Consider the following 25924-nt stretch of genomic DNA (forward strand, 5'->3'; position numbering starts at 1 on the left):
GCAGACAGAGAGTGTGTGTGAGATAAAGCGTTGTTGTAGCTTTCACTCAGTAAGACAGATACACTGTGCAGTTAAATAGTTTTTATTCCAACAAGAGTTATAGCATAGTTAAAGCAGTCCATATGTCATACACTAAGTTCAGACAGTCTGAGGGTTATTCAGTTTGCAAAGTCCAGTGTAGAAAATAGGTCGTTCAACTCACAAACAATCAGTCCAGTGATGTATCTCTTTTGCAGTCAGAGATATGAAGCAAAATCAAACCTTCTTTTCTTCTCTCAGCAAACGCACGCAGTAATCACCATCAATCCTTCTCTGTCAGCATTCCAGTAAAAGCCGGGGCAAACAGTGAGCACTCTTGCTCCCTCTTATGGCGATTTACAACCGCACCCAAAATACTTGGCTTACAGTTTAAAGTGACACACACATTTAAACTAACAAACATATATTATATTTAGCCAAACTAAGTTAGGTAACCAATGTTATCCCTAACAAGCGCCTAGTGCTGATCAACTGTGCACCATAGGAGTGTGCCACCGCTGCTCAAGCCTCCAGTTAAGTGCCACTTTTCAGCCTGTCCTGCTGTTGCCCAGCTGATCAACCTGGCACTCCAGTGTCCTCAAATTCTACTGCTCCAGGTCCCGCTTCATTAATTTCTAATTAATTTAATTAATGTCATTTAATTACATGAAGACATTTGTAATTGGTGGGTTGGGAAAATGCTCTGGACATAATTGACTTGGTCAGTAAAGCATTTGATAAAGTAGACCACAGCCTACGTCTTGGTAAGATTAAAAAAAATGTGGGATAGACAGTATCACCACCAGATGGATTCGTAACTGGCTGACCAATCATACTCAACACACAGTCCTCAATGGAATTATATTTACATGGAGGGAAGCATGAAGTGGGGTAGTCCGAAGGTTTGCAAAGATCACTGCTGCAAATCATCAGTATTTCTTCTGCAAAAGTTGCAATTACGGGTAGTCCTCAACTTACGACAGTTCATTTACTGAACGTTCAGAGATACAACAGCACCGAAAAATGTGATTTATTGACTGTTCTTCATAGTTGCAACCTTTGCAGCATCCCAGAGATCATGTAATCAGAATTCAGATGTTTGACAACTGGTTCGTATTTATGACCGTTGCTGTGTCCCAAGGTCATAATGATCACTTTTTGCGAACTTCTGAGAGGCAAAGTCAATAAGGAAGCCAGATTCACTTTACAACCAAGTTACTAACTTATCAACTGCGGTGATTCACTTAACAACGGAGACATGAAAAGTCGTAAAATGGGGCAAAACTCACTTAACAATGTTTCAACAACAGAAATTTTGAGCTCAATTATGGTCATAAGTCAAGGACTACCTGTACTTAGAGATTGTATCTAGCTTTAATTACAAGTGTGTATTAAGCAGCTGCTGCAGTAAATTCACTAAAGCTGCAGTCTTTAATACCCATGCTCTTAAAATCAATTTTTTGTCAAGGTAACCTTCATGCCAGATTAAAGGTTCAGCCTCAGATAATGATGTGCAGGTAAAATCCAACAGCCAGTCTGATGCAGGGGTAGGTTTCTACCGGTTCTGTCCACCTCTATAGAACCGGTAGCTCTGAAGAGCAGCAGACATAGAACCGGTTCTATGCCTGCTGATGTTTTTGCCCATCCGCCCACCCGGGCTCTTACCTGACCTTTATTTCCTGATTTTTCTACTTCAGTTGCTGTGCAAGGCACAGCTGCAGTTAAAAAAGCAGGAAAAAAGTGCTTTTCAAAGGCTGCTTCCCTGCATGCAGCGCTGCTCAGCTGTCCAGCACAAAGCTGATGACGATTTACAGGTGCGCGTAGCGTGCAGGGAAGCGCATCATAAATCACCGAACCTCGTAAATCAACAAACCGGTAGTTAGCCCTGTTGGATCCCACCCCTGGTCTGGTCGATCCATTATTTATTTATTTATTTATTTATTTTATTTTATTTTATTTGGTTTGTCAATTGCTTACAAGATAATAGGTATAAGTAAAAACATAGTTATGAGTACATGGAAAATAAGAAAAATAAAAAAATAAAAGAAACAATAGGACAGGGACGGTAGGCACGTTGGTGCGCTTATGCACGCCCCCTACAGGCCTCTTAGGAAAGGGGTGAGGTCAATAGTAGACAGTCTAAGGTTAAAGTTTTGGGGGTTTGGGGAAGAAACTACAGAGTCAGGTAGAGTATTCCAGACATTGACCACTCTGTTGCTGAAGTCGTATTTCCTGCAATCAAGTTTGGTGCGGTTAACCTTGAGTTTGTATCTATTATTTGCTCTTGTGTTGTTATCGTTGAAGCTGAAGTATTGATTGACAGGTAAATCATTGCAATGTATGATTTTATATACCATACTTAGATCGGACCGAAGACGGCGTAATTCAAGGTTTTCTATGTGTAGAATTTGAAGTCTGGTGGCATAAGGTATTCTGCAACAAGTAGAGGAGTGGAGAAATATTTCTGGACTTTCTCAACTGTGTTAATATCAGATACGTAATGTGGGTTCCAGACTGATGAGCTGTATTCAAGCATTGGTCTAGCAAATGTTTTTGTTTACCACTGCTGCCTCACACTGCTAGCTGCAGAACAGCTGAGTGGTGCGCTAAGCATAGTAACTCAACTCTGCATTCATCCATTATTTTCAACCTGCTCTCATGAACCAGATAAATTGACCCCAGGATAACACTGGCCTCAGATTTCCAGTACAAATCACCACAATTAAGACAACCAGATTACTCCAGCTCCTTTTTCAATCAAGTCCTTTTAAAACAAAGGGAAGAATGCAACAGAAGTCCATGGATGAACCCTAGAAAAATGGGATATTCCATCTCCTCAGTCTTTGATTAACTTCTGGAATTTGCACGAGCTGAAGCTGATTGAAGCAGAGGAACATTTGCTTCAGAAAATCTCTCTTGCTAAATAAATAGCTGTCAAGTCCTTGGTACTCTCTGAGCATGGTTGTTTGCTTGCAGACATTTCATTATTCGAACAGAACAGAACAGAACAGAATTCTTTATTGGCCAAGTGTGATTGGAATTTGTCTTGGTGCAAGTGCTCTCAGTGTACATAAAAAGAAAAGATACATTCATCAAGAATCATAAGGTACAGCACTTAATGATAGTCATAGGGTATAATAAGCAATCAAATCATACTAGGAAACAGTCAATATAAATCATAAGGATACAAGCAACAAAGTTATAGTCATACAGTCATAAGTGGGGGGGATGGGTGATAGGAACCATGAGAAGATTAATAGTAATAGTAATGCAGATATGTATTAATGTACTAATGCATTATAACTAGATAATATCATCAGCGTGAGTGTGGGGTTTGTTCCTTGTTTATATACAGCCACTGGCTCTGCCAGTTTTGGAACTTAAGTGGTTTACTATTTTTTTTTCTAAATATTGTTGCAGGCATCATCATCATCCACCCCTCCTTGCACAACAGGAGACCTGTTATCAGAGAAATCTGTTGTTTCCCAGATCAATGGCTCCACGTGTATTCATTTATATGGCTGTAGGAGCTCCTGTCGGTCTTATTTTATTATTCTTGGCTGTGGTGTGTGTATTGGGAGGTGGGGGGGAATCTGTCTTCAGAATATTATATCCAACAATGTCTTTGAGATTGCTGGCAGCCTGGCTAGCTTTTATGGAAATTGGTGTCCCAGCCCAATCTATGTCTTTCACTTTGTCCTATGTTCAATTAAAAACAAATATTCTTAATGCCTTTCCATTCTGTTAAAGATGCATTTACATTCTGGTATTTTATTCTTCTTTGTAAACAGTAAATAGCATCCTTCACTGTACAAACTCAACAACATCAGCAATGTTGTATTATTATTATTAATAATTGGAGTTAAGATGGCCACCAAATGTAAAAGACGTGGGGTCTTCTAACCTAGAAGCAAACAATTTGGAAACCAATTTTTCAAACAACGATCTTCCCTTCCAGAGAGCAAAACTCAAACATCTGCAAGAACTGTGGTGGCGCAGTGGTTAGCGTGTTAGAGTGCAAGCTACTTCTGCTGACTGCCAGCTGCCTGCAATTTGGCAGTTGGAGTCTCAGTGGCTCAAGGTTGACTCAGCCTTCCATCCTTCTGAGGTGGATAAAATGAGGACCCAGATTGTTGGGGGGGGGGGGGGGCAATGTGCTGACTTTGTAAACCACTTAGAGAGAGCTGTAAAGCACTGTAAAGTGGTATATAAGTCCAAATGCTATTGCTATTGCTATCTTTCCACCTCTATAAAAAAAATAGATCATTTTAACAGGCATCTAGAATTGGTAGGTCATAGTGTGAGGGGGGAGACTATGAATTCCTGCTCTGAAGAAATTACAATTTGAAAAAACATACTGGGAGTGGCATTCATTTAATAAGAGACTCACTGCATGCTATAGAGAAAGAGATAGTGGTCGGGCTCATGATAATAATATGTTTTCTGTTTCAAAAATAGCTTTTAAGCCTGCCTTTTTTTTCCTGACCAGAGTTAGTAGCTATCGCATCTTGTGATGCACAGGAAATAAGAACTGTCGTTCCAAAATGTGTGGTTTGAGCCAATGCAGCAAATAATGTCTGAGATATTTCAGCAACTGAGAACACTTTAGCATCTCTCCATGACTCTAAAAAGTAAAGAAAGATCTGGAAAAAAGCTGCTATATTCTGGTCAATGCAGGCCTGGCTTCCTAATTGCAATACAGGCTTTGCCAGATGTAATATAACTTGGTTCAGCAGTCCTAGCACATCCTTTGTCTGATGTTCTGTTACATTAGGACCGTAATTCTCAAAATGTCCAATTAACAGAATTTTTGCGCAAGTGTTTTATGTTGTTGATCCAAACTGTCATCCAGCTGTAGAGTTGGGTTCCCGGGAGCTTTCTTTTCTTTTAATTTTAAAAAATACTTTATTGAAATTAAAAATATTTTAAAAATTTACAAAAATTCAAAACATTAAATTTTGTTTACAAAAAATCCTATAATAGAAGATGTGTCTTGGTTGTGCTCAGGTTAGTCTTAGGACACACCATCTACCAGAAGAAAACACATATAAACCGCTATCTACACGCACTCTCACACCACCACCCAGCACAGATCAATTCCGTAGCCGAGACACTCATCTCCAGAACAAAATGGTTAGCCGACGAACAACACCTAAAAACCGAACTACACACTCTCACTAACGTACTAACAGTCAATGAATTCCAAAGAAAGAAGATTACCCACCTAATCCAAAAAGAAACCCCAACCAAAATCCAAGACAGAGAACAAGAGAACAGCAAAGCCCTCCTCCCATACATAAAAGGCACTACAGACAAAATCAGCAAGATCCTCCAAAAACACAACATTAAAACAGCATCCTGCACAAACAGAAAAATATCCACCATCCTAAGAAACCCTAAAGACAAAATTGAGTTAGAAAACCAAGGAGTATACGAAATCCCTTGCACCGCCTGTCCCACCACATACATCGGACAAACCAACAGAAGAATAAGTGCACGCATTGAAGAACACAAGAACTCAATCAAAAAAGAAGAACCGACTTCTTCCCTGGTCCAACACCTCAAAGCCACAGGACATGAGATTGACTTTAAAAATACCAGAACTATTGCCAAAACTGAACAATTCAACAACAGAATAATCAGAGAAGCCATAGAGATAGAAAAACGCGCACACAGCAGGAACAAACGAGATGATACCTCCTGCCTACCACCCAGTTGGAAATTTTTATGCCAGATTTTTTTCTCCAATCTTCTAGATCAATATTATGTCCAAAGTTTTTTGCCCAGGCTAACATGGGTCCTTTAACAATTTCCTCTGCTAAGTCAAAATTTAATAGATAATTGTATATTTTAGATATTATTTTTTCTTCTGATCCTAACAATAATTTATCTACTGGGTTTCTTTCATTTCAAATCCAAATTCTTCTAGATCTTTTTTGTACCTCATCTGTACTTGAAGGTACGGCCACCAATCTATAAATATTCCCTGCGTTTCTAATTCTTGACTTGTTTTAAGTCTACCTTGATTGTCCAAAATTTGATAATATTTGACTTTTTTACTGGTATCCAAGGTATTTGGGTGAATCATTGCCTCCATGGTGGACAACCAACCTGGAATTTTGATATAATGTTTCTTCCTAATTTCTTCCCAAATATTTATCAACCAATCTCGCAAGACGTGTCTATAAAAGTAAGAGTGGTTTTTATTCCTGGGGTTCCATATGAAGTCATGCCACCCTATTTGCATATCACATCCTTTTAATATCAAGGTTCTCCTATTCTCTAATTTTATCCAGTCCTTGATCCATACTAACACTGCTGCTTTGTAGTAAGTCTCCCATATTGGGAGTCCAAAGCCACCTCTGCTTTTGCTATCCTGTAGGTAAATTGATTTTATTCTTGCTTTTTTCCCTGTCCATATAAATTTCATAGTTATTTTGTTTAAATCCTTAAAAAAGTTTTTGTCTAATTTTATGGGTATATTTTGGAACAAATATAACAATTTGGGTAGGATATTCATTTTAATTGTAGCTATTTTCCCTAGAAGTAGAAGCTGTAATTTATTCCATTTATCCAAATCATTCCCTATTTGCTATATAAGTTTTATATAATTATCCTTTTTTAAAGCTAAGCTTCTTGTCCTTAACCAAATACCTAGATATTTAACTTTTTTTTTACAATTTGGAGGCCCATTAGTTCTTCCAATTCCTTTTTATCTTTTGTGGTCAAGTTTTTAACTAGCATTTTGGGTTTTATCTTTATTAATTTTAAGACCTGCTACATCGCCAAATTTTTCTATTTCCTGCAACAGTATCGGGCCAGATTCCAATGGGTCTTCAATAATGCTACTACCCACCTGCCTTCAATCGAGGACCTGTATACTGCACGAGTCAAAAAGAGGACTGTGAAAATATTTCCAGACCCCTCACATCCCGGACATAAACTGTTTCAACTCCTTCCCTCAAAACGACGCTATAGACTCTATAGAGCACTGCACACCAGAACAACTAGACACAAGGACAGTTTTTTCCCCGAAAGCCATCACTCTGCTAAACAAATAATTCCCTCAACACTGTTCAACTATTACAAGTGTGCACTACTATTATTGTTAATCTCCTCATCACTCCTTATCATCCATCCACTCCCACTTGTGACTGTATGACTGTAACTTTGTTGCTTGTATCCTTACGATTTATATTGACTGTTTCCTAGTATGATTTGATTGCTGATTGTACCCCATAACTATCATTAAGTGTTGTACCTTATGATTCTTGACTCTTGATGAATGTATCTTTTCTTTTATGTATACTGAGAGTATTTACACCAAGACAAATTCCTTGTGTGTCCAATCACACTTGGCCAATAAAGTATTCTATTCTATTCTATTCTATTCTATTCTATTCTATTCTATTCTATTCTATTCTATTCTACGAATGCCATATCATCATCAAAAGCCTGTAATTTATATTCCTCTTTTTTGATTTGGGTTCCTTTTATTTTTTTATTTAATCTGATTCTTCTTAATAAAGTTTCTAATGTCAGGGTGAAAAGCAGAGGTGACAGTGGACATCCCTGTCTAACTCCTTTCATTATTTCAAATGGCTTCATCATTTCTCCATTTATTAATACACTTGCCTTTTGAGTGGAGTAGGTCGTTTCTCTCATATTCTCAAATCTTTCTCCAAATTCTATTAATATGATCTGTTGAGTCATAAACTCCCAGTTTACATTGTCAAATGCTTTTGGGGCATCCAGAAAGACAAGAGCCACTTGACTTCCTGGATGTGTTTCATAATATTCTAATATGTTAATTATTGTTCTTGTGTTATTCGTCAGGTCGGGAGACATCCATTTTGGTCAGGGTGTTTTCTATCATTTAATATTTTCTTTAACCTATTTGCCATAACACTCATAAACACTTTGTAGTCAGCATTTAGAAGGGATATCGGTCTATAATTTTTAATTTGCTTAGTGTCTGAACCCTCTTTTGGAATCAATGTAATATAGGCTTCCTTCCACGAATCTGGTGACTTTGCTTTTATCAATACCTCATTACAAACTTCTAGTAACAATGTTCTTACTGATTCTCCTATATTTTTGTAGATTTCTCCTGGTTAACCGTCAGGACCTGGTGTTTTATTCTTTTTTTGTTTTCTAATTGTTTCCTTTAATTCAATTAGTGTTATTTCCTTATTTAATAATTCCCTTTTTTCTTCCAATAATGGGGGCAGCACTTCTCCTTTCAAATATTCATCTATTTTTCCCATTTCTATCTTTCCCTGGGTGTATAAATTTTCAAAGAATTCTCTTACAATTTCTTTTTTCTTATCCATATTAATTTCCTCAATTCCATTCTTGTCTAATAATTGATGTATGGTTCTTCTCTTATTTTCCTTTTTTAATTTATAAGCCAACCATCTGCCAGGTTTATTTGCATACTCAAAGTTCAACATTAATTTCAGGCCTTTGGTTTACATATGCTCAAGAATTATAGCCAATTTTTTTTTGTTCATTGAATCAAATAGTGTTGAACATGTTCACTTTCTTGCGCTGCATTTTATAAGCCTTGACAATAAGATGTTCATCATTAGCACACAATACAATTTCAGATTCATTTTTAACAACTTCAAAACCACAAGCTTTCCTATCTAAAGTAAATCTTTCTTTCAGTTGTAGATAAGTAAACCAGTGGCAAGCACATCGTTCTGACTCTAAATCTTCTTTCGCTTGTGGTTAGGTTCACCTTGAAGAAAAAAAATATGAATGAGTCAGTGTTGTGACTGGAAGGTTTGAGCCTGCTGTGAGCTTTGAGTCTGATGTATCAGAAGACACAGGTTCGAGTAATGAGGAAGGTTTGGCATTGGAATTGGAGCCTGCTTTAATGAGAGATGCAGACGTGAGCCAGGAGGATGAGGGAATGTTGGAATCGCCATCCTCTCCTGAACCTTCCTCATCAATTATGCCTCAGGTGTCAGCAGATGATCGACAGAACATACCAGAGTCCTTGAGTGATGACCAAAATGACGAATGTTGGGTTGATGCAAGGACTAGACGCAGGTTGAGACGTCAAGCACAATTTGAAAAGAAACGTCAAGTCAGAGACTAATTAGAGAGACTGACACGCCCCTTCAAGGAACATAAGGAGGCATGTTAGCTAAACGATCCTTGTCCGGATCAAACTTCGTTAGTTACTGCGCAGCTTAGAAGAAGCCTTCTGTTCCTGAATTATCTTGTGGCTCGTTATCTCGGCTTGAAGACAGTTTCTGGGAGAGCTGCCAACGACGATTACAGAGAAAAGTTAACTCTGTGGTTTCTGGTATTATTTGTTCGTGTTTATTTCTTTGGGACATTTGGACTCTCACTTGTGGCTACAAGTGAGACAGAACAATTCACAGTTATTTTATTCCTATCTTTCAGAGAATCAGATTTTTAGAAATGATATCTGGTCCAGGCTAAAAAAAAAAGGGGGTTATTCATCTCAACTTGGCTGAAGGAAGCAGGAAACCTTTTCACATACCTGGAAATTATGTAAACCTGGAAGGGAAAACCAATTCCCACAAAAGACAGGAATAAAATAAGGTTTTACCAGCTCACAAAATTCTGAATCAAATAACAAAATATAACAAATTGGCTCTTGCAAGGCAGAAGTCAGCTTCAGCACACCATTATGTAGCCTCAAACTTCAAGTACAATTTACCACAAGTAAGGCATGGCTGTTATTCTTGTACAAAATTGGATTACAGGTAGTCCTTGACTTACCAACTGTTTGTTTAGTCACTTAGTGATTGTTCAAAGTTACAACGGTACTGAAAAAGTGACTTATGACCATTTTTCACACTTATGACTATTTTCAGCATCTCCATGTCACGTGATCAAAACTTAGGTGCTTGGCAACTGGCTCCTATTTAGGACAGTTGCAGTGTCCTGGGGTCATGTGATCCCCTTTTAAAAACTTCTGACAAGAAAAGTCAATGAGGAAGCCAGATTCACTTAACAACTGTATTATAAACTTAACAACTGTGGCAAAAAAAAAGTTGTAAAATTGAGCAACACTCAATCTCAAATAGGTGTGGGGTCCTTGGTGCTTTCTGAGCTTAGTTGTTTGCTTGCAGACTTTTCATTACCCAGGTAAGTGTTGGAGAAGAGCAGACAGACCTACAAGGTGGAGTTAAACACTTCATAACGTTGTTACATTAAGTCCAACTCCTCTTGAATTGTCTTGACCCTTATCTGGTACCAATTTACTATTGAACTTTAGCTGGATATTCTTGTATATAGGCTTGAGCAATAAATCTTTTGAACTGCAATTTACTGTATAGTCTTGATTCTTTCGTAATGTTATCAGTGTGAGGGAGTGTGGGGTTTGTTTCGTGTTTACATACAGTGGTTTGCCCTGCCAGTTTTGGAGGGGATGTGGTTTACTAATTTCCTTCTAAATATTGCTTCAGGTATCCTCTTCCACCCCAGATCAGCCAGATCTGTTGTTTCCAAGATTGATAGCTCAGCATCTCTTTGATTCTTCACTTGGTGATAAAGAATGAAAGGCACCGTCTGAGGATTATATAGTTATAGTAGAATCTCCTGCCCATTTTATTTTATGATTCTTGACTGGGATGTGTGTGTGGGAGGGTTTGTCTTCAGATCATTATATCCAACAATGTCCTTGAATTTGCTGGCAGCCAGTCAAGCTTTTATGGAAATTGGTGTCCCAGCCCCAATCTATGTCTTTCACTTTGTCCCATGCTCAATTAAAAGAAAAATTCTCAGTGCCTTTCTACTCTATTTATGAAGGCGTGTGCATACTCTGACATTTTATTTTACATTTCAAGCAGCAAATAACATCCTTGACTGTACAAGCTTTGAGCTTTTAACAACAGTCTATAGTGTTAGATTGTTATTTTTAATTAGATTTATTATGATCGCTCAATATAAAAGACTTAGGGTCTTCAAACTTAGAAGTAAATAAATTAGAAAACAATTTTTCCTTTTCAAGCAACTGTCTTCCCTTCCAGAGAGCAAAATTCAAATATTTTTCTAGCTCTCTGTAAAACAAATCTTTTTACCAGGCTCTCTTGTTATCTAAATAGAGTTAGTAGGTGTTCATTATCTTAAAATAAAAAAGGACTATGAATTCCTGCACTGAAGAAATTGCAATCGGGAAAAATCATACTAGGCAGGGCATTCAATTTATAAGAGACTGCATACTATGGAGAACGAGAATAGAATATTTTCTGTTTGCAAAAGAGCTTTTAAGATTGCCTTTTAAAAAATTACCAGAGTTGATAGCTATCGTGTCTTCAGATACACAGGAAATAAGAACAGTCATTCCAAAATGTGTGGTTTGAGCCAATGCAGCAAAGCTCCTCAAAGCTGAGGTATTTCAGCAACAGAGACCGAAGGACTCTCTAGTTAGTATCTCTCCATAACTGTAAGAAGAAAATAAAGTTCTGAAAAACAGCTGATTTGGGATGGCTGCTATAATCTGACCAATGCAGGGCTGGCCTGCTAGATGCATTACAGACTTTGTGAGATGTAATATAACAGAGTTAAGCAGCCATAGCAGATCCCTTGTGTGGTGATCTCCAAGTTACATCAGGATTTGAAACAAAATAACATCCTTGAGTGTACAAGCTTTACACTTTCAACAACAGTCAGCAGTATGCTATTTATTATGGCTACCCCATATAAAAGATTTAAGGTCTTCAAATCTAGAAGCAAACAAATTGGAAACCAATTTTTCCTTTTCAAGCAACTGTCTTTCCTTACAGAGAACAAAATTCAAACATTTTTCCACCTCTATGTAAAACAGATCTTTTTAACCAGGCCATGTTGTTATCAAAATAGAGTTTATAGCTGCTCATAATCTAAAAAAATAATAATGAATTCTTGCTCTGAAGAAATTACAATCTGAAAAACAATACCAAGTGGGGCATTTATTTAACAAGAGACTGTATGCTGTGGGGAAAGAGACTGTGGTCAAGCTTAATGAGAATAATATATTTCCTGTTTGCAAACAGTTTTTAAGACTGCCTTTTATTCTGACCAGAGTTTGTAGCTATCTTGTTTTCTCAAGAAAACAAGAAATTCTCAAGAAATAAGAACAGTCATTCCAAAATGTGTGGTTTGAGCCAATGCAGCAAATAATATCTCACTCCTCAGAGTTGAGGTATTTCAGCAACTAAGACCAAATAACTCTTGAAGGTCCCTTCATGACTGACAGAAAGATCTAAAAAACAGCTACTTTAGGATGGCTGCCATAATTTGACCAATACAGGGCTGGCCTGCTATATCCAATATAGATTGTGTCAGAGGTACAATTATATGGTTAAGCAGCCATAGCACATCTCTTGTCTGGTGATATCCAGTTACGTGAGGATTTCGATTCTCAGAATATCCAACTAACAGAGATTGTGTGCAAGCTTCCTTAGCAAATGTAGTTTCTTTTTGGGTTGATGGGGAGAAGCCCCACCTGTTGACTCTCCTGGCCTGGTAAGGACTTCTGTTTTGGATAAGAATGTCACATCACTCTCACAACCAGAGGATAGTTCCCATTTAAGTTGTGTTAATGGTCTCACTTGCATGGAAGGCCAGGGCATGTAGAGAAGTCAAGCCTTCCCACATAATAAAATGAAGACTTTAGGTAAAAATAAAGGGAAGGCATAGGAGATATTGTAAACCCTTTCACAAGTAAAAACAGGAGAATTTGAGGGCATTGGGTGTTTACGATTCCCAGACTTGTCTGAAACGGTATAGGGTATAGGTATTGGACTAGAAGTCCTCCAGGGTCCCATCCAGCTCTATTCTGATTGATTGGCAGCCCAAAGATAGCAAAAGAAACTGCAACCTTTTCGTCTTAGCTCCCTTTGTAAATTGCAACAGTGCCATGAATGCTTTACAAGTTGACAGCTTCTTAGCTTTGTTTGCACTCTTTGTCTGGAAATCAACTACGGAAGAACTAGAGAACCAGAGGTTTTCCTCCTTTCATTGTATACCACAACTACATACTTAGGTAGTACAGATCAACCACACTTCCGTTTCTCATACGTAGGCATATTAAGAACGTCTCAGTTACACATAGCCCATCTATTTGAGGTTGCAGTTGACCATGGATGCCGGTCTAAACTATGAAAACATGCAGTGTTCTGAATATTCCTCACCCAGAAGAATAAGCACCCAATTAAATGTTGTTCAACAGGCAGGTAAGTTCATTTATTTCAGGGCATTTTCCAAAAAACACTCCATTTCAGTTTTTGTAATAGCATTGTAAATGAAAATAGAAGCTGACATAGCTGGTAGGGGTGCAGATGAGGATCTAGATTTAAGTTGCCACTTGGCTGCAGAGCTCCCTCAGTGACTTTGATCCAGTCACAATATTTCCCAGCTTGATTTCTCTCTGAGGATTTGTTACTGTGCGGGTAACAGGGGGAGCCCCACAATACATGCTGTATTTAGCTTGTAGAGAAACTATACGATATCATGTAATAATGATCATAGTAACAGAAGCAATTACATTAAAAAGCTGCTTTTAGCTTGTAGAATAACTAAAAGATATGTTAACAGATAACAGATAATCAGAGTTGGATGGGACCTTGTAGGTCATCTAGTCCAACCCCCTGCCCAAGCAGGAGACCCTACACCATTTCTGACTGATGGGAATCCAATCTCTTCTTGAAAGTCTCAAGTGATGGTACTCCCACAACGTCTGAAGGAAATTGCTGTTCCATCGGTTGATTGTTCTAACTGTCGGAAAGTTTCTCCTTATTTCCAGGTTGAATCTCTCCTTGTTCAGTTTCCATCCATTATTCCTTGTCTGGCCTACAGGCACTTTATAAAATACCTTGACCCCTTCCTCCCTGTGGCAGCCCCTCAAATATTGGAAGACTGCTATCATGTCTCCCCTGGTTCTTCTCTTCACTAGACTAGCCAAGCCCAGTTCCTGTAACTGTTCTTCATATGTTTTAGTCTCCAGTCCCCTAATCATCCTGGTTGCTCTTCTCGGTACTTTTTCTAGAGTCTCAACATCTTTTTTATAATGTGGTGACCAAAACTGGATGCAGTACTCTAGTTGTGGTCTTACTAAGGCTTTATAGAGTGGTATTAGTACCTCCCTTGATCTCCCTCTGTCAATACAACTTAGGATTGCATTAGCTTTTTTGGCTGCTGCTGCACACTGCTGGCTCATATTTAGCTGGTTGTCTACTAAGACTCCAAGATCCCTCTCACAGTTACTGCTATTGAGCCTGGTTTCACCCAGTCTGTATGTGTCCTAAGTGTAGGACTTTACTTTTCTCTACATTGAATTTCATTTTGTTAGGTACGGCTCAGTCTGTCAAGATCTGTCTGGATCTTGAGCCTATCTTCTTGGGCGTTAGCTAATATTAATAATATTATTAATAATGATGTAATAATGATCATAATAACAGAAGCAATTACACTATCCAGAATATCACACATAGGACTGGATCTGATTTATTGCATCTTCTCATATAGAAAACAGAAGGAAGTCTTTGGACTGGATGTCTTGCAGTTGCCTTTGTTCCCAAGTAACTGTACAAAAGTTAATCTCAGCTTGGAGGTTCTTGATGATCTCAGTGTCACAGAGCACTGCAGACCTCTGTGCTTTTAAAAAAAACCTGGATGCATTTCTCTACATGCATGAAATGTGAAGGTTCACTGGCAAAGTGGATTAAAAAAAAATCTTGTAGGAATCCAATGGAGCTAGGTATCAAGTACTATTTGAATAGAATTGTTCTGTATTTATCTACTTTGTGGTAAGAGATATGCACATTTTATTTTTCTGCGGTTTTACAGATAAAATTCGAAGAGCTGCTGGTTATTCCCTCTAAAGGTTTGCATGGCTGGAGCGACACATTGTTTTGAATGTCAGTTGTTCATCCATTCATATCTCTTACAGGATCTTTGATTAAAAGGCAGTAAATAGGGATCTTCCTCTCTATCTCCTTCTGAGCCCCTTTTTGTTCTTTTTTCTTTAATCTCTGCCAGTTCTCTATTACTTTTGTTACAATTATATCATGTGTGTTGTACAATTATGTGTTATGTATGTTGATAAGACCAGGTTATTTGGGAGCCACTTATCTCCCAGAGTTTCTGCCTCTCTAGTAAGAGTGATGTCAGGGTTCCAACGGATGCCCTAATTAATTCATGAGCCTCGAGCCAGGTTTCAAAAGAAATCCATTTATTTATTAGGAGCAACATGACGGCACTTTTTCCAAGGGCAGTCGCTCTGCCCTACGTAATTTACTGTTCCCCTATGACCCTGTTTCCCTGCTTACTCCCAGGGTGTGTCATAAATCACATTCTCCAACTAAGCACTTTCGCCGCGGCTGGGCTTGTTAACTTGAGACACAATCTGGAGAAAGGTATGCGTGGAATGTGCATCTAATCATAGCAACAAACTGCTCCATCAGATCTCTCCCCCACCTTCTTATGGCAACTCGAGAACAAGCCAGGAATGCTTTACGAGTTGACAAGTGGATGTACTTCAGATCTCTTTAAATTTAATATAAGGAAGTGAAAATGTACTTAATGAAGGCTTGGAATATCACATGTGTCAAACTCTGGAAGGCCAAGGAAACTATTTTTGCTTGAATTTTGCAGATCGCCGATTATGCCCTCATTGGTATTGGATTGTTCTTTGGCTTTCCTGTGCTGGGAATATTCTCTTGGTGGTGGCCATGATACTGATAGGAGTTCTTGGTGAGTATTGTAGCAGCAGAGAGCATGATGACCCTCCATAAATAAGAATGAAATGTACTGAGCCTTTTAACCAAAGATTAAAAGCACTGCTTCTCATAGAAGTGTAGCTAAAGCAGCTTTGATCACAAAGAATATTTGTAGCTCAAGGTTGAAATGAGGGATCCTTGGTGCTCTCGGAGATTGGTTGTTTTGTTGCAGAAGTTTCATTACCCAGGCATTTGATAAAGCAGACCACAACCCATTACTTGATTTTTTTAAAAAAAGTAGATTAGACAGCATCACTACTAGATGGATTAGTAAGTAGCTGACAAATCACATGCAATGTGTAGTCTTTAATGGAACTGTATCTACATAGAGGAAAGTAAGCTGTGGGGTGCCCCAAGGCTCTGCCTTAGGCCCAATGCTTTTAATACATTCATAAACAATTTAGACAAGGGGATAGAAGGACAATTCATCAAATTTGCAGATGATAGAATAGCCAACACTCCAGAAGACAGGCTCAAAATACAGAAGGTTCACAATAGACTGGAATATGGCGCCCTATCTAACAAAATGAAATTCAGTTGTAAGAAAAAAAACAAATGCACAGGTATAGAATAGGTGGAACCTGCTCAATAGTACTAACTGTGGGAAGGATCTTGGAGACCCAGTGAACAATCACTTCAATGTAAGCCAGCAGTGTGCTTCAGCTGCCAAAAAACCCAATGCTGTCCTAGGAGAGATAGAACATAGGGATAGAATCAAGATCATGTGAAGACTTAGTACCACTTTATAATGCCTTGGTAAGACCACACTTGGAATACTGCATCAGTTTTGTTCACCACAATATGAAAAGGATGTTGAGACTCTAGATAGAGTACAGAAAAGAGCAACAAAGATAACTAGGAGACTGAAGATTAAAAAACATATGAAGAACAGTTGCAGAAATTGAGTATGTCTACTTTAATCCAAAGGACTAGGGGTGACGTATTAACAATGCTCAAATATCTAAGGACCTGCCACAAAGAAGAGTTGGGGGGGGGGATGTCAACCTAGTCTCAATTTGAAGGCAGCACAAGAAGCAATAAATGGAACCAACCTATAAATAAGGAGAAATTTCCTGAAAGCTAGAACAATTAATTGCTGCTGGTGGCCCTCTACCGCTGCACCATAGAGAGTATCTTAACTTACTGCACCTCTGTATGGTTTGGCAGTTGCACAGTGGCAGATAGGAAAGCACTCCAGAGGGTTAATGTCATTGCCCAGAGGATCATTGGTTGCCCTCTCCCCTTTTTGGAAGACCTTTATAGCTCCCACTGCCTTAAGAAAGTTCAAAACATTCTCAAAGATCCATCTCATCCTGGGAACCCTTTTTTTTAAACTATTACCATCTGGCAGACGGTACAGGATAATAAAAACAAGGACAAATAGGCTGAAAAACAGCTTCTATCCCAGGGCAGTAGCTCATTTGAATTCTATTGTATAGTGCAGTGTTGGTGCGGTGTCGGGGGTTTTCAGTTCAATGTGTGGAGTGCAAAGGATGTGTGTTTGTGTTTATTTTCATGGTCATGATGTGCACTGAAGATGGTGTTTAATTTCGTTGTATGAGGTGCAATGACAATAAACTAAATTAAACTAAACTAAATGAAATTGGTGGAACAGCTTACCTTCAGAAGTTGTCACTGAAGGTTTTTAGAAGAGATTGGACAAACATTTATGTCAGTCTTGGAAGCCATATTAGCACCAGGAGCTTCCACGCTGCCACATTCCAGTGCCTGGGAAATTGGGAGGGGGAATTTCATAGAGTGGATGGAGTTAGACATAATAGCATTTGTTCTTCTCAGGCAAAGCCATGTCATCCTGCACCTGGACAAGGAGTAGTTAGGGGGATGTCTCCAGTTGGGATGGTTGGTGATTGGACCATGTGATGGACTGAGGGGTGCAGGGGATGGATTTTTAATTTTTAATTACTGAGGGAAAATCCGGAACTCTCAGATTCGGGTTTTCCCAGATGTGCCAGTATGACAACTCTAATAAAATGGAACTTTGAAAAAATGCCTGTCTCTGAGTTTTTGGAGTTGGAGTTTGTTTTCTGGAACGCTGACAATTTGTTGGAAATGGAATACAGTCTCCTGCTTGACCAGGCGATTGGACTAGAAAACCTTCCAATGTTTTTATTCTGATCTTATCAGCCTAACCTTATACTTTCAATTCAATGGACAACTATCAACAAATCAAAGTAGACCCCAACCTAGTCCTTGGTAAGCTAAAAATGTGGGAAACATAGCATCACCATCAGATGGATTTGTAACTGCCTGATGAACTGATTATGGGCCTCAAGGCTAAAACACACAAAGAACAGTTGCAAGAATTGGATATGGCTGGCGTAGTGAAAAGCAAGACCAGGGGTGATATGATAGCAGCATTTCAATATTGAGGGGCTGCCACAAAGAAGAGGGTGTCATTCTATCTTCCAAAGCACCTGAAGGCAGGATAGGGAACAGTGGATCAAGGAGAGATTCAACCTAGAACTAAGAAAAAAATTCCCCAACAGTGACAACAATCAACCATTTGGAACAGCTTGACTTCAGAAGTTGTGGGTGCTCCATCACTGGAGGCTTTCAGGAAGAGACTGGACAACCACTTGTCACAAATGGTACAGGGCCATGATGGCAAACTTATGGCACGCATACCACAGGTGGCACGCAGAGCCATTTGTGCCCGCATGCGAATTGCAGGCAAACTTACCTCACTGCACATGCGCACCCCTCACAGCTGATTTTCGGCCAATTTGAGGCCTTTTTTGGCCTCCCAAAGGCTTGAGGAAGGCTTCTTCAACCTTTGTAGGCTGAAATCTAGCCTCGTTTCATCACTTCTGGTATTTTCGGAAAACAGGAAGTGATGAATTGGGGCTAGATTTCGGCCTACAAAGCTTGTAGAAGGCTGAACAAAGCCTTCCTAAAGCCTTTGGGAGGCCAAAAAGGCCTCAAACCGGCCAAAAATCAGCTGTGAGGCCCAGTGCAGGTAAGGAGGCGGCGGGGGGTGGGGTGGGATTGCACGTGCATGTGTAGAGGGCGGGGGGGGCGCATTGCCTTCTGGGTGCTGGCACGTGAGCACGAGCGTGCAAGTACGCACACAATTTTTGGCCCAGGAGCCCAAAAAGGTTAGCCACCACTGACTGGTATAGGGTCTCCTGAGGGAGCCGGTGATTGGACTAGAAGACCTCCAAGGTCTCTTTCAACTCTGTTATTCTGTTTAAAAGAGGAAAAATATAAGAATCAAAATCTATGTATTAAAATAAACCCGAGTTAATTTTATACCTGAACAGGAACAAATAGGATTGTGAGGTTTGTATGAGAAAGAAAGTTGGTCTGTTGCAAATCCTGAAGAATGGGGCACATTTCTAATCAGGTAATCTCTGTTTAGAGACTGCTTGTTTAGTGATCGTCCTCAGTCAGGACAGTGATGAAGAAGTAACTTCACAACCAATTCTCATATTGGTCCAGAATACAGCATCAGAGATACTGTACAGTTCTAATTATGTAATTTTACATTCTGGTTAATTCTTTTATAGGCCTGGGTTGCAGTTCCTCAACAGCACAAAACAGACCCTCACAAAACCCAGAGGAAACGACTGGAATTTCAAATACACATCAGTGCAATCATCTTGAAAGCAAAACAAATAGTCAATTACAAACATTCAGGTCTTCTGTAAGGCAATATTTGTGTGATGGTACAGATACATTTACAGGTAATCTCTATTTTGAACTCAAACCTTCCTGTCACCCATGTTATAATTTCTCAGAAATTATTATCCCGCAGTATGTCTGTCCTCTTTTTTTTACATCATGGCCATATTTTCTGCTTTTCCCCTGAACTCTAGTAGCTCTTTGTGCTCGTCCTGCCTCTTTCTGCAGAACTATCTACTTCAAGTAGAGTAGGCTCTACCGACAATTAGGCAGTGCTAAACTGCTAGGCCTTGCGGGAGTCACCAAACACAGAAAGAGAAACAGAGAGAGGGAGAGGAACCTCTCGTGGCTCTTTTGATGTAGTTCAGAGTCCAGGATTCTGAAAATGAAATGGAGGATAGGACTCAAACTGCCCTTCTAGCCCCACAGACCATCCCCATGCCATGTCTGTAGCGATCCCCACGCCTACAGGCACACTAAGCCATGGACTTGAGACCCCTTCCTTGGACCTAGTAAAGCTGGTCTCCATTATAACTTGGCAGTCTACTTTAACCACCTCACAGTTGTAAATAGGCCCAATGGTTTCTCACTTAAAATGCAAACCTATTCAAAGTCATACTAAAATTGAATGAATAAATGACCCTAACCAATAAAACGATCATGTTTTTAAATGGGATCCTCTTTCACTTTTCAAAATAACATTATTGTAAAGGGCTTGAAAAACACCAGTACACTTTATTACAAATTCTTTCTTTCTTTCTTTGTTCCTCTTTATTCTTTATTGGCTAAGTGTGATTGGACACACAAGGAATTTGCCTCTGGTGCATAAGCTCTCAGTGTACATACAAACAACTAGGTAATAGATCATAAATCATAGTTACAGTCATTAATCATCAGATGCAAACAATGTGATAAATCATAAGGTATCAACAGGAGAAGGTAGTAGGGAAGATGGGAAGATAAGAAAGAGGAGAAAATGAGAAGGATTATAGCAATACAGCTTACCTCATGGATAAATATTTTTAGACCTAAAACAGTGCTGTGGGAATTAGATGTTCAGCAAAGGGACAGCATGGGGAAAAAACTATCTTTCTATCTAGATGTTTTGGCATGTAATGCCCTATAGCAGCATCCTGAGGGGAGACGTTGAAACAGTTTATGTTCAGGATGTGAGGAGTCTGTAGATATTTTCTCAACCCTCTTTCTGGTTTGTGCAATAGACAGGTTCTCAACGGAAGCGTCAACCATCCCATTGGCATGTGCAACAAAAAGAAATCCCTGGGACATTATTTTACCAAGAGTATAACTGTACTGATAGATCCATATAGGAACAGTAGAAAGCAAAGACAGTTCTGATTTTTCATGCAAAAAAAAAAAATGGTACCATTAAAAACAAACCCTCCCTCTCAAGCCATCCACTGCTCATTATCCACCAATCCATGCCATCTCTTTGTTTTGTTTTGGGAAACAGTCAGTTCAGCTTCAAAGGCTCTCATCATTTGACCTTGCGGTGTAGAGAGTCTCCCAGGCTATAGACCAGGGGTGTCCAACCTTGGCAACTTTAAGACTTGTGGACTTCAACTCCCAGAATTCCTCAGCCAGCAAAGCTGGCTGAGGAATTCTGGGAGTTGAAGTCCACAAGTCTTAAAGTTGCCAAGGTTGGACACCCCTGCTATAGACAGTGCACATGAATTCCTCAACTCCCTCCCAGCACCCATACCTTCAAGTCATTCCTCCCCTCTCCCTGTTGTCGGGCGGTTAGTGAAAGTGCAGAGGAAATTGACCTAGACGGGAAGGCAGGCTGGTTGCTTCAAATATCCACTGAAGTCTGTACCTGCCCTGTTTGATTGCTGTGACAAACCAGATGGTTATTGAGGTATAAAGACAGACTCGGTAATGTGAATTTTAAAAAGGTTTATTTATCTTCTTAGAGAATAGAACCTGCAGTGTGTGCCCTAGGACATGGCTTCCGTATAAGGACAAATGCTACTGGGTTTCTACTTCAATCCAGTCCTGGAACCAAAGCTACAAGGACTGTGTGGCAAACGGATCTCAACTGTTGGTGATTTCTAATACAGGAGAGCAGGTAAAATAATTTGTTGCAGGTGAAGAATCCATAACTTTCTCACTTTTTCTACTTATAATTTTAATTAGAAAGAGTGCAGTGGTTGGGCTAGGGTTTACCAGCAGGCTTCCGGTGATACTTTCAAGAAAATGGCATCAGCCAAATGAATACATAGTAGGGACTTTCTCTCATGATTGTTCCTATTGATCTTCGATGCTCAATTGTCATCTATTCCACACTTTTCTACTTGAAGGATAAACAGATGGGGCAAAATCCACCTGTTAAAGTACCCCACTGCATCAGAGGCACAATTCATTTGGAGGAACTTAACACAACTTCAATAATAGGACATGGTTAGGGATTCCAACAGTCATCTTTGTAATGGAAATGAAATGATATTTTATAGGAATACGTCCAGAACATAATAAAGAACAAGAGTACATGGATTGGGCTCATGTTCAAATTGCCAGAGAAGAAGTGGATGTGGATCAATGGTTCACCGTTAAGCCGAACGCTGTGAGTATTCATATACGCATGGAAGGAATCTTTTGCAGAACAAAGTAAAAGAGAGAGAGAGAGAGAGATGTATGGATAGTATAGGTATTAAATGTCTCTATGGAGTCCAGAACAGTGATGGGATTCAAAAACTTTTATATTATGGTTCGGTGGGTGTGGCTTGGTGGGCGCGCTTTGTGCACGTGCCCACACTTTCTGTGGATGCACGTGCCAAACGTGCACTTTGCGCAGGTGCAGAGGCGTTTGCACAGGCGCAGAGGTGTTCCAACTCACCTCCTGCAAGCTTGCACTCTCCTGGTCGCTTCAGCAGCTGCAACACAGCACTCTTCTGTGTCACGCAAAGCAGCTGTGCTTCAAAAAGCAGAAGGTAAAGGTGAGTATGGGAGCCCAAGCGGGCGGGTGAGCCCAACAGCAGAGCAGCGGAGAGATCTGGTTCAGTCTCCGCAGCTCATCGCCGCTATCAGCTCAGCAGAACCGGGCAGAATCGGTAGCATACCACCACTGGTCCAGAAGCATTTTAAAGAGATTAAAGAAAATCTTTAATCTTAAAGAGATTTAAATCTTTAATCTTAAAGAGATTTAAAGAAACTACTTCAATACAACCAGAGATGGTATTCAGCAGGTTCTGCCCGTTCTGGAGAACTGGTAGTGGAAATTTTGAGTAGTTCAGAATACCACCTCTGACTGGCCCTGCCGCCATCTACTCTCTGCCTCCCGAGTCCCAGCTGATCGGCTGGGTTTTCTTTTGTTGCCCTGTACAGGAGATCGGAGCTGGAAAGCAGGTTAGTGGGATGGGGAGGGAATGGGGTTTTTGCAGTATATCCTTCTCCTGTCACGCCCACAAAGCCACACCCACAAAGCCATGCTACGCCCACAAAGCCATGCCCACAGAATTGGTAGTTAAAATTTTTGAATCCCACCACTGAATACAAATGAAAAACCCATGTTTAAGACAGGTTCTGTGGGTTTATTTTATTATTTTTGACTTTCAGCTACTGTTAGAAATTCTTCCTTTTTTTCATTCACATCACATACTGTCCAACATCTAATCGCTTGGGAGGAACCACACAACTGCTAATTACTCAGGGAGAGGGCAGACAAATACAAACACTTTTTTAAAAAGAAAAAAACCCTTTTTTAAATTAAAGAATAGACAGGAATAAAAGAATAAAAGATGTCAACGGTAACAAAAATTTCCAGGAACAAAAAGAAACTATGGCAAAGTACCAGTATAGATAGTTGTTGACTAACAGCCATAATGGAGGCTGTCCATTAGGATTGGAAGTCATGATGGCCATTGAGTATGAAAGATCCACATGATCACATTACTTACAACCCCACATTCCTGTTCTTCCCTATGCTGTCATTAAACAAATGCATGGGTCATTAAGTGGAGCATGCTGTGTGCTGGGGGGTCCTGGGAGACATAGTGGAAGGCCTTCTCTGAGCTCACAAAGCCTCCTCCGCCATCTGAGGCACCCCATACTCCACTTCCTTCCCCTTGGGGTCCATGCAGGCCTACCAGACCCCCACACCCTCCTCCTCCTAAGTTTCTCTCTGTGTGTGCATGTGTGTGTGAGAGAGAGATGGGTGGGGAGAAGGGGGAGGGATAGGTTGTTGTGGCATTAGTTTACCATTTCCTAAACTGAAAGTACTTTTCTCTTTCCCTTCACAGATCCCAACCCTTAATGGCTGGCTGCGGTGTTATAGAAAAGAAGGGAATCGGGTCTGATATGTGCAGTACAGAGCTTCACTGGATTTGTCAGAAACCGTCTGTATTCATCTGAGGATTTGCATGCTGAATTAAAAACAAAATCCTCCCCTCCCCCTGTAAATGTTGGCTGCCTTTTTCAACAATGGCTGTTCCACCCCAGAGCAAAGAGCTGCTATCTGAGGAAGCAACTGCGAAATCCTTATGCCAGCCTGTTGTAGATGAGAAAAGGAGCATAAAAGGAAGTGACTTCTAAATGAAAAAGATTTTACAGATATAGATTAACAGAGTTGAAAGGGACCTTGTAGGTCATCTAGTCCAACCCTCTGCTCAAGCAGACCCTACACCATTTCTGACAGATGGAAGTCTAGTCTTTTCTTGAAAGCTTCCAGTGATGAAGCTCCCACAGCCTCCGAAGGCAAGCTGTTCCATCAGTTGATTGTTCTCCCTGTCAGGAAATTGTCCCTTATTTCCAGGCTGAATCTCTCCTTGGTCAGTTTCAATCCATTATTCCTTGTCTGGCTTTCAAGTGCCTTGGAAAATAGCTTGACCCCTTCCTCTCTGTGGCAGTCCCTCAAATATTGGAACACTGCTGTCATGTCTCCCCTGGTCCTTCTCTTTTGTGGGATCCGTAGCAAATACACGAGTCCATAAATAAGATATACATGCTCCTACTACATTACTTTAAAAAGATAGTTCAATAAATGAAATAGAATAAGTTTCACTTGCATTTTTAAATATAGCATGTCAAAAAAATAAAAAAATAAATAAACCTGTGGTTGCCTTTAGAGATGTTGTAGTTGTTTTTACTGCATCTATTTTTATGCCTCCCAATGCACAAAATCTTTCGTTTCAGATTTATAATTTCCATCTTTCTTTTTCTTCCCTTGTTAATTTCTGAGATAGAACAGGCTTGTTCATGGACAGGCCTATAAAATCAGATTAGAGATATCTGGCTGTACTTCTGGTGGAGTCAGAGGCTAGGACCGCAAGCTCTATGGCCCCGGTCCAAGCTCTCCCCATTGGAGGGCTCCAAAAGGAGCCATAGCCACTCTAGGAGTGGTGAAGTAAAGGGGGCACCTTGCAGGTTGAGGAGAGCCGCATCTTTTCTCCCTGACTTGGAAATTCCCCCTCATCCGAAGATGAGGAGCAGTGGCAGTCAAGATGGCTGCCATGAATCTGGAGACAACCGGAATACCTAAGAAAGTGCAGGAGTGAAGAGAACAGAGACTGTGTTGCTGGGTGAGATGATTCTTCTTTTATCTAAAAATTAACCCCAAGAAAAACAAAAAATCCTAATAAAAGGTTCTAAAAAGATGAATGTTTAAGCTGCGAAAGAGACCACTTTTGATAAAGAGATTTATGTTGAAAAGCAAGTCGAGAGCGCCATCTGCTCACTGAAGGAAAAGTGACTCCTAGACTCCTTGAAATTTACAGAGGAGGAAAGGAATATTTGATAGCTGGTGGATGGCTGTGATTTTTAACTGTTTATTGCCTTATACTTACCAGAGGTAGAAATAAGAAAGACATTTTATAAACAAGACTCTGGGAAACCAGAATAAAAGACTAAAATTACAGAGCACATTTAAAGAATTTGGAAAATACCTTGGATTATTAAAGTATTGAATAAATACTGGAACTGACTCAGCTAAATGAATGACTTTGTTTTGAAATAAATGGATTCTGATTGAAATTATTATCTGCTGGAAAAAGGGCAATATGGACATTTGAGAGGAGAGCGCCATCTACTAAGAATTGGAAAATAAACCATGCTTTTATAATTTTGGATGCTTTCTGAATTAGATCGAGACTTTATTGTTTATTGTACTTTTACCGCTATTGTGTTTGGAGTTGAAGGAACAGCTATGGAAATGAGAGGATTTTTTTTAGTGAGATGACTTTGTAGTTCCAAAATATTAAGGATTTAATTGATGGTATAGATGAGAAAATGGAAAACATTTTGCAAAGAACAATGGATAAAGATCAAAGTTCCCATGAACAGGTGGAAGCAACAGAAAGATTAGATGAAATGGACTACTCAAGCCAGCAAATTGAATATGAACAGGGAAAAAAATATGGATCAGAAAAATCAGCAAATCCGCAAAAGCTTGATGAAGAGGAAGACCAGACAAATGGCAAGCAAAAGGAGTGGAAAAAACAGATGAATTCACCACATCAACAAATAAATCAATGACTGGAACAAAAAATAGGACTGATAAATCAGCTGAC

The 25924-nt window shown here is 39.6% G+C and overlaps 1 protein-coding gene across 1 annotated transcript; it reads left to right on the forward strand.

The window, feature by feature from the left end:
* The first annotated feature begins 12964 nt into the window (after positions 1 to 12964).
* On the forward strand, positions 12965 to 24471 carry LOC113423187 (killer cell lectin-like receptor subfamily B member 1B allele C). The gene is made up of 6 exons (XM_026684471.2): positions 12965 to 13217; positions 15637 to 15735; positions 19289 to 19465; positions 21335 to 21489; positions 21875 to 21984; positions 23660 to 24471. Exons 1-6 carry the CDS (start codon positions 13124 to 13126, stop codon positions 23769 to 23771), a joined length of 747 nt encoding a protein of 248 aa, XP_026540256.2. The 5' UTR covers positions 12965 to 13123; the 3' UTR covers positions 23772 to 24471.
* The last annotated feature ends 1453 nt before the right edge of the window (positions 24472 to 25924 follow it).

Source organism: Notechis scutatus, chromosome 2, assembly GCF_049901735.1.
Source record: "Notechis scutatus isolate UNSWTSFEM ecotype Mainland chromosome 2, rNotScu1.2, whole genome shotgun sequence".
Taxonomy (NCBI): domain Eukaryota; kingdom Metazoa; phylum Chordata; class Lepidosauria; order Squamata; family Elapidae; genus Notechis; species Notechis scutatus.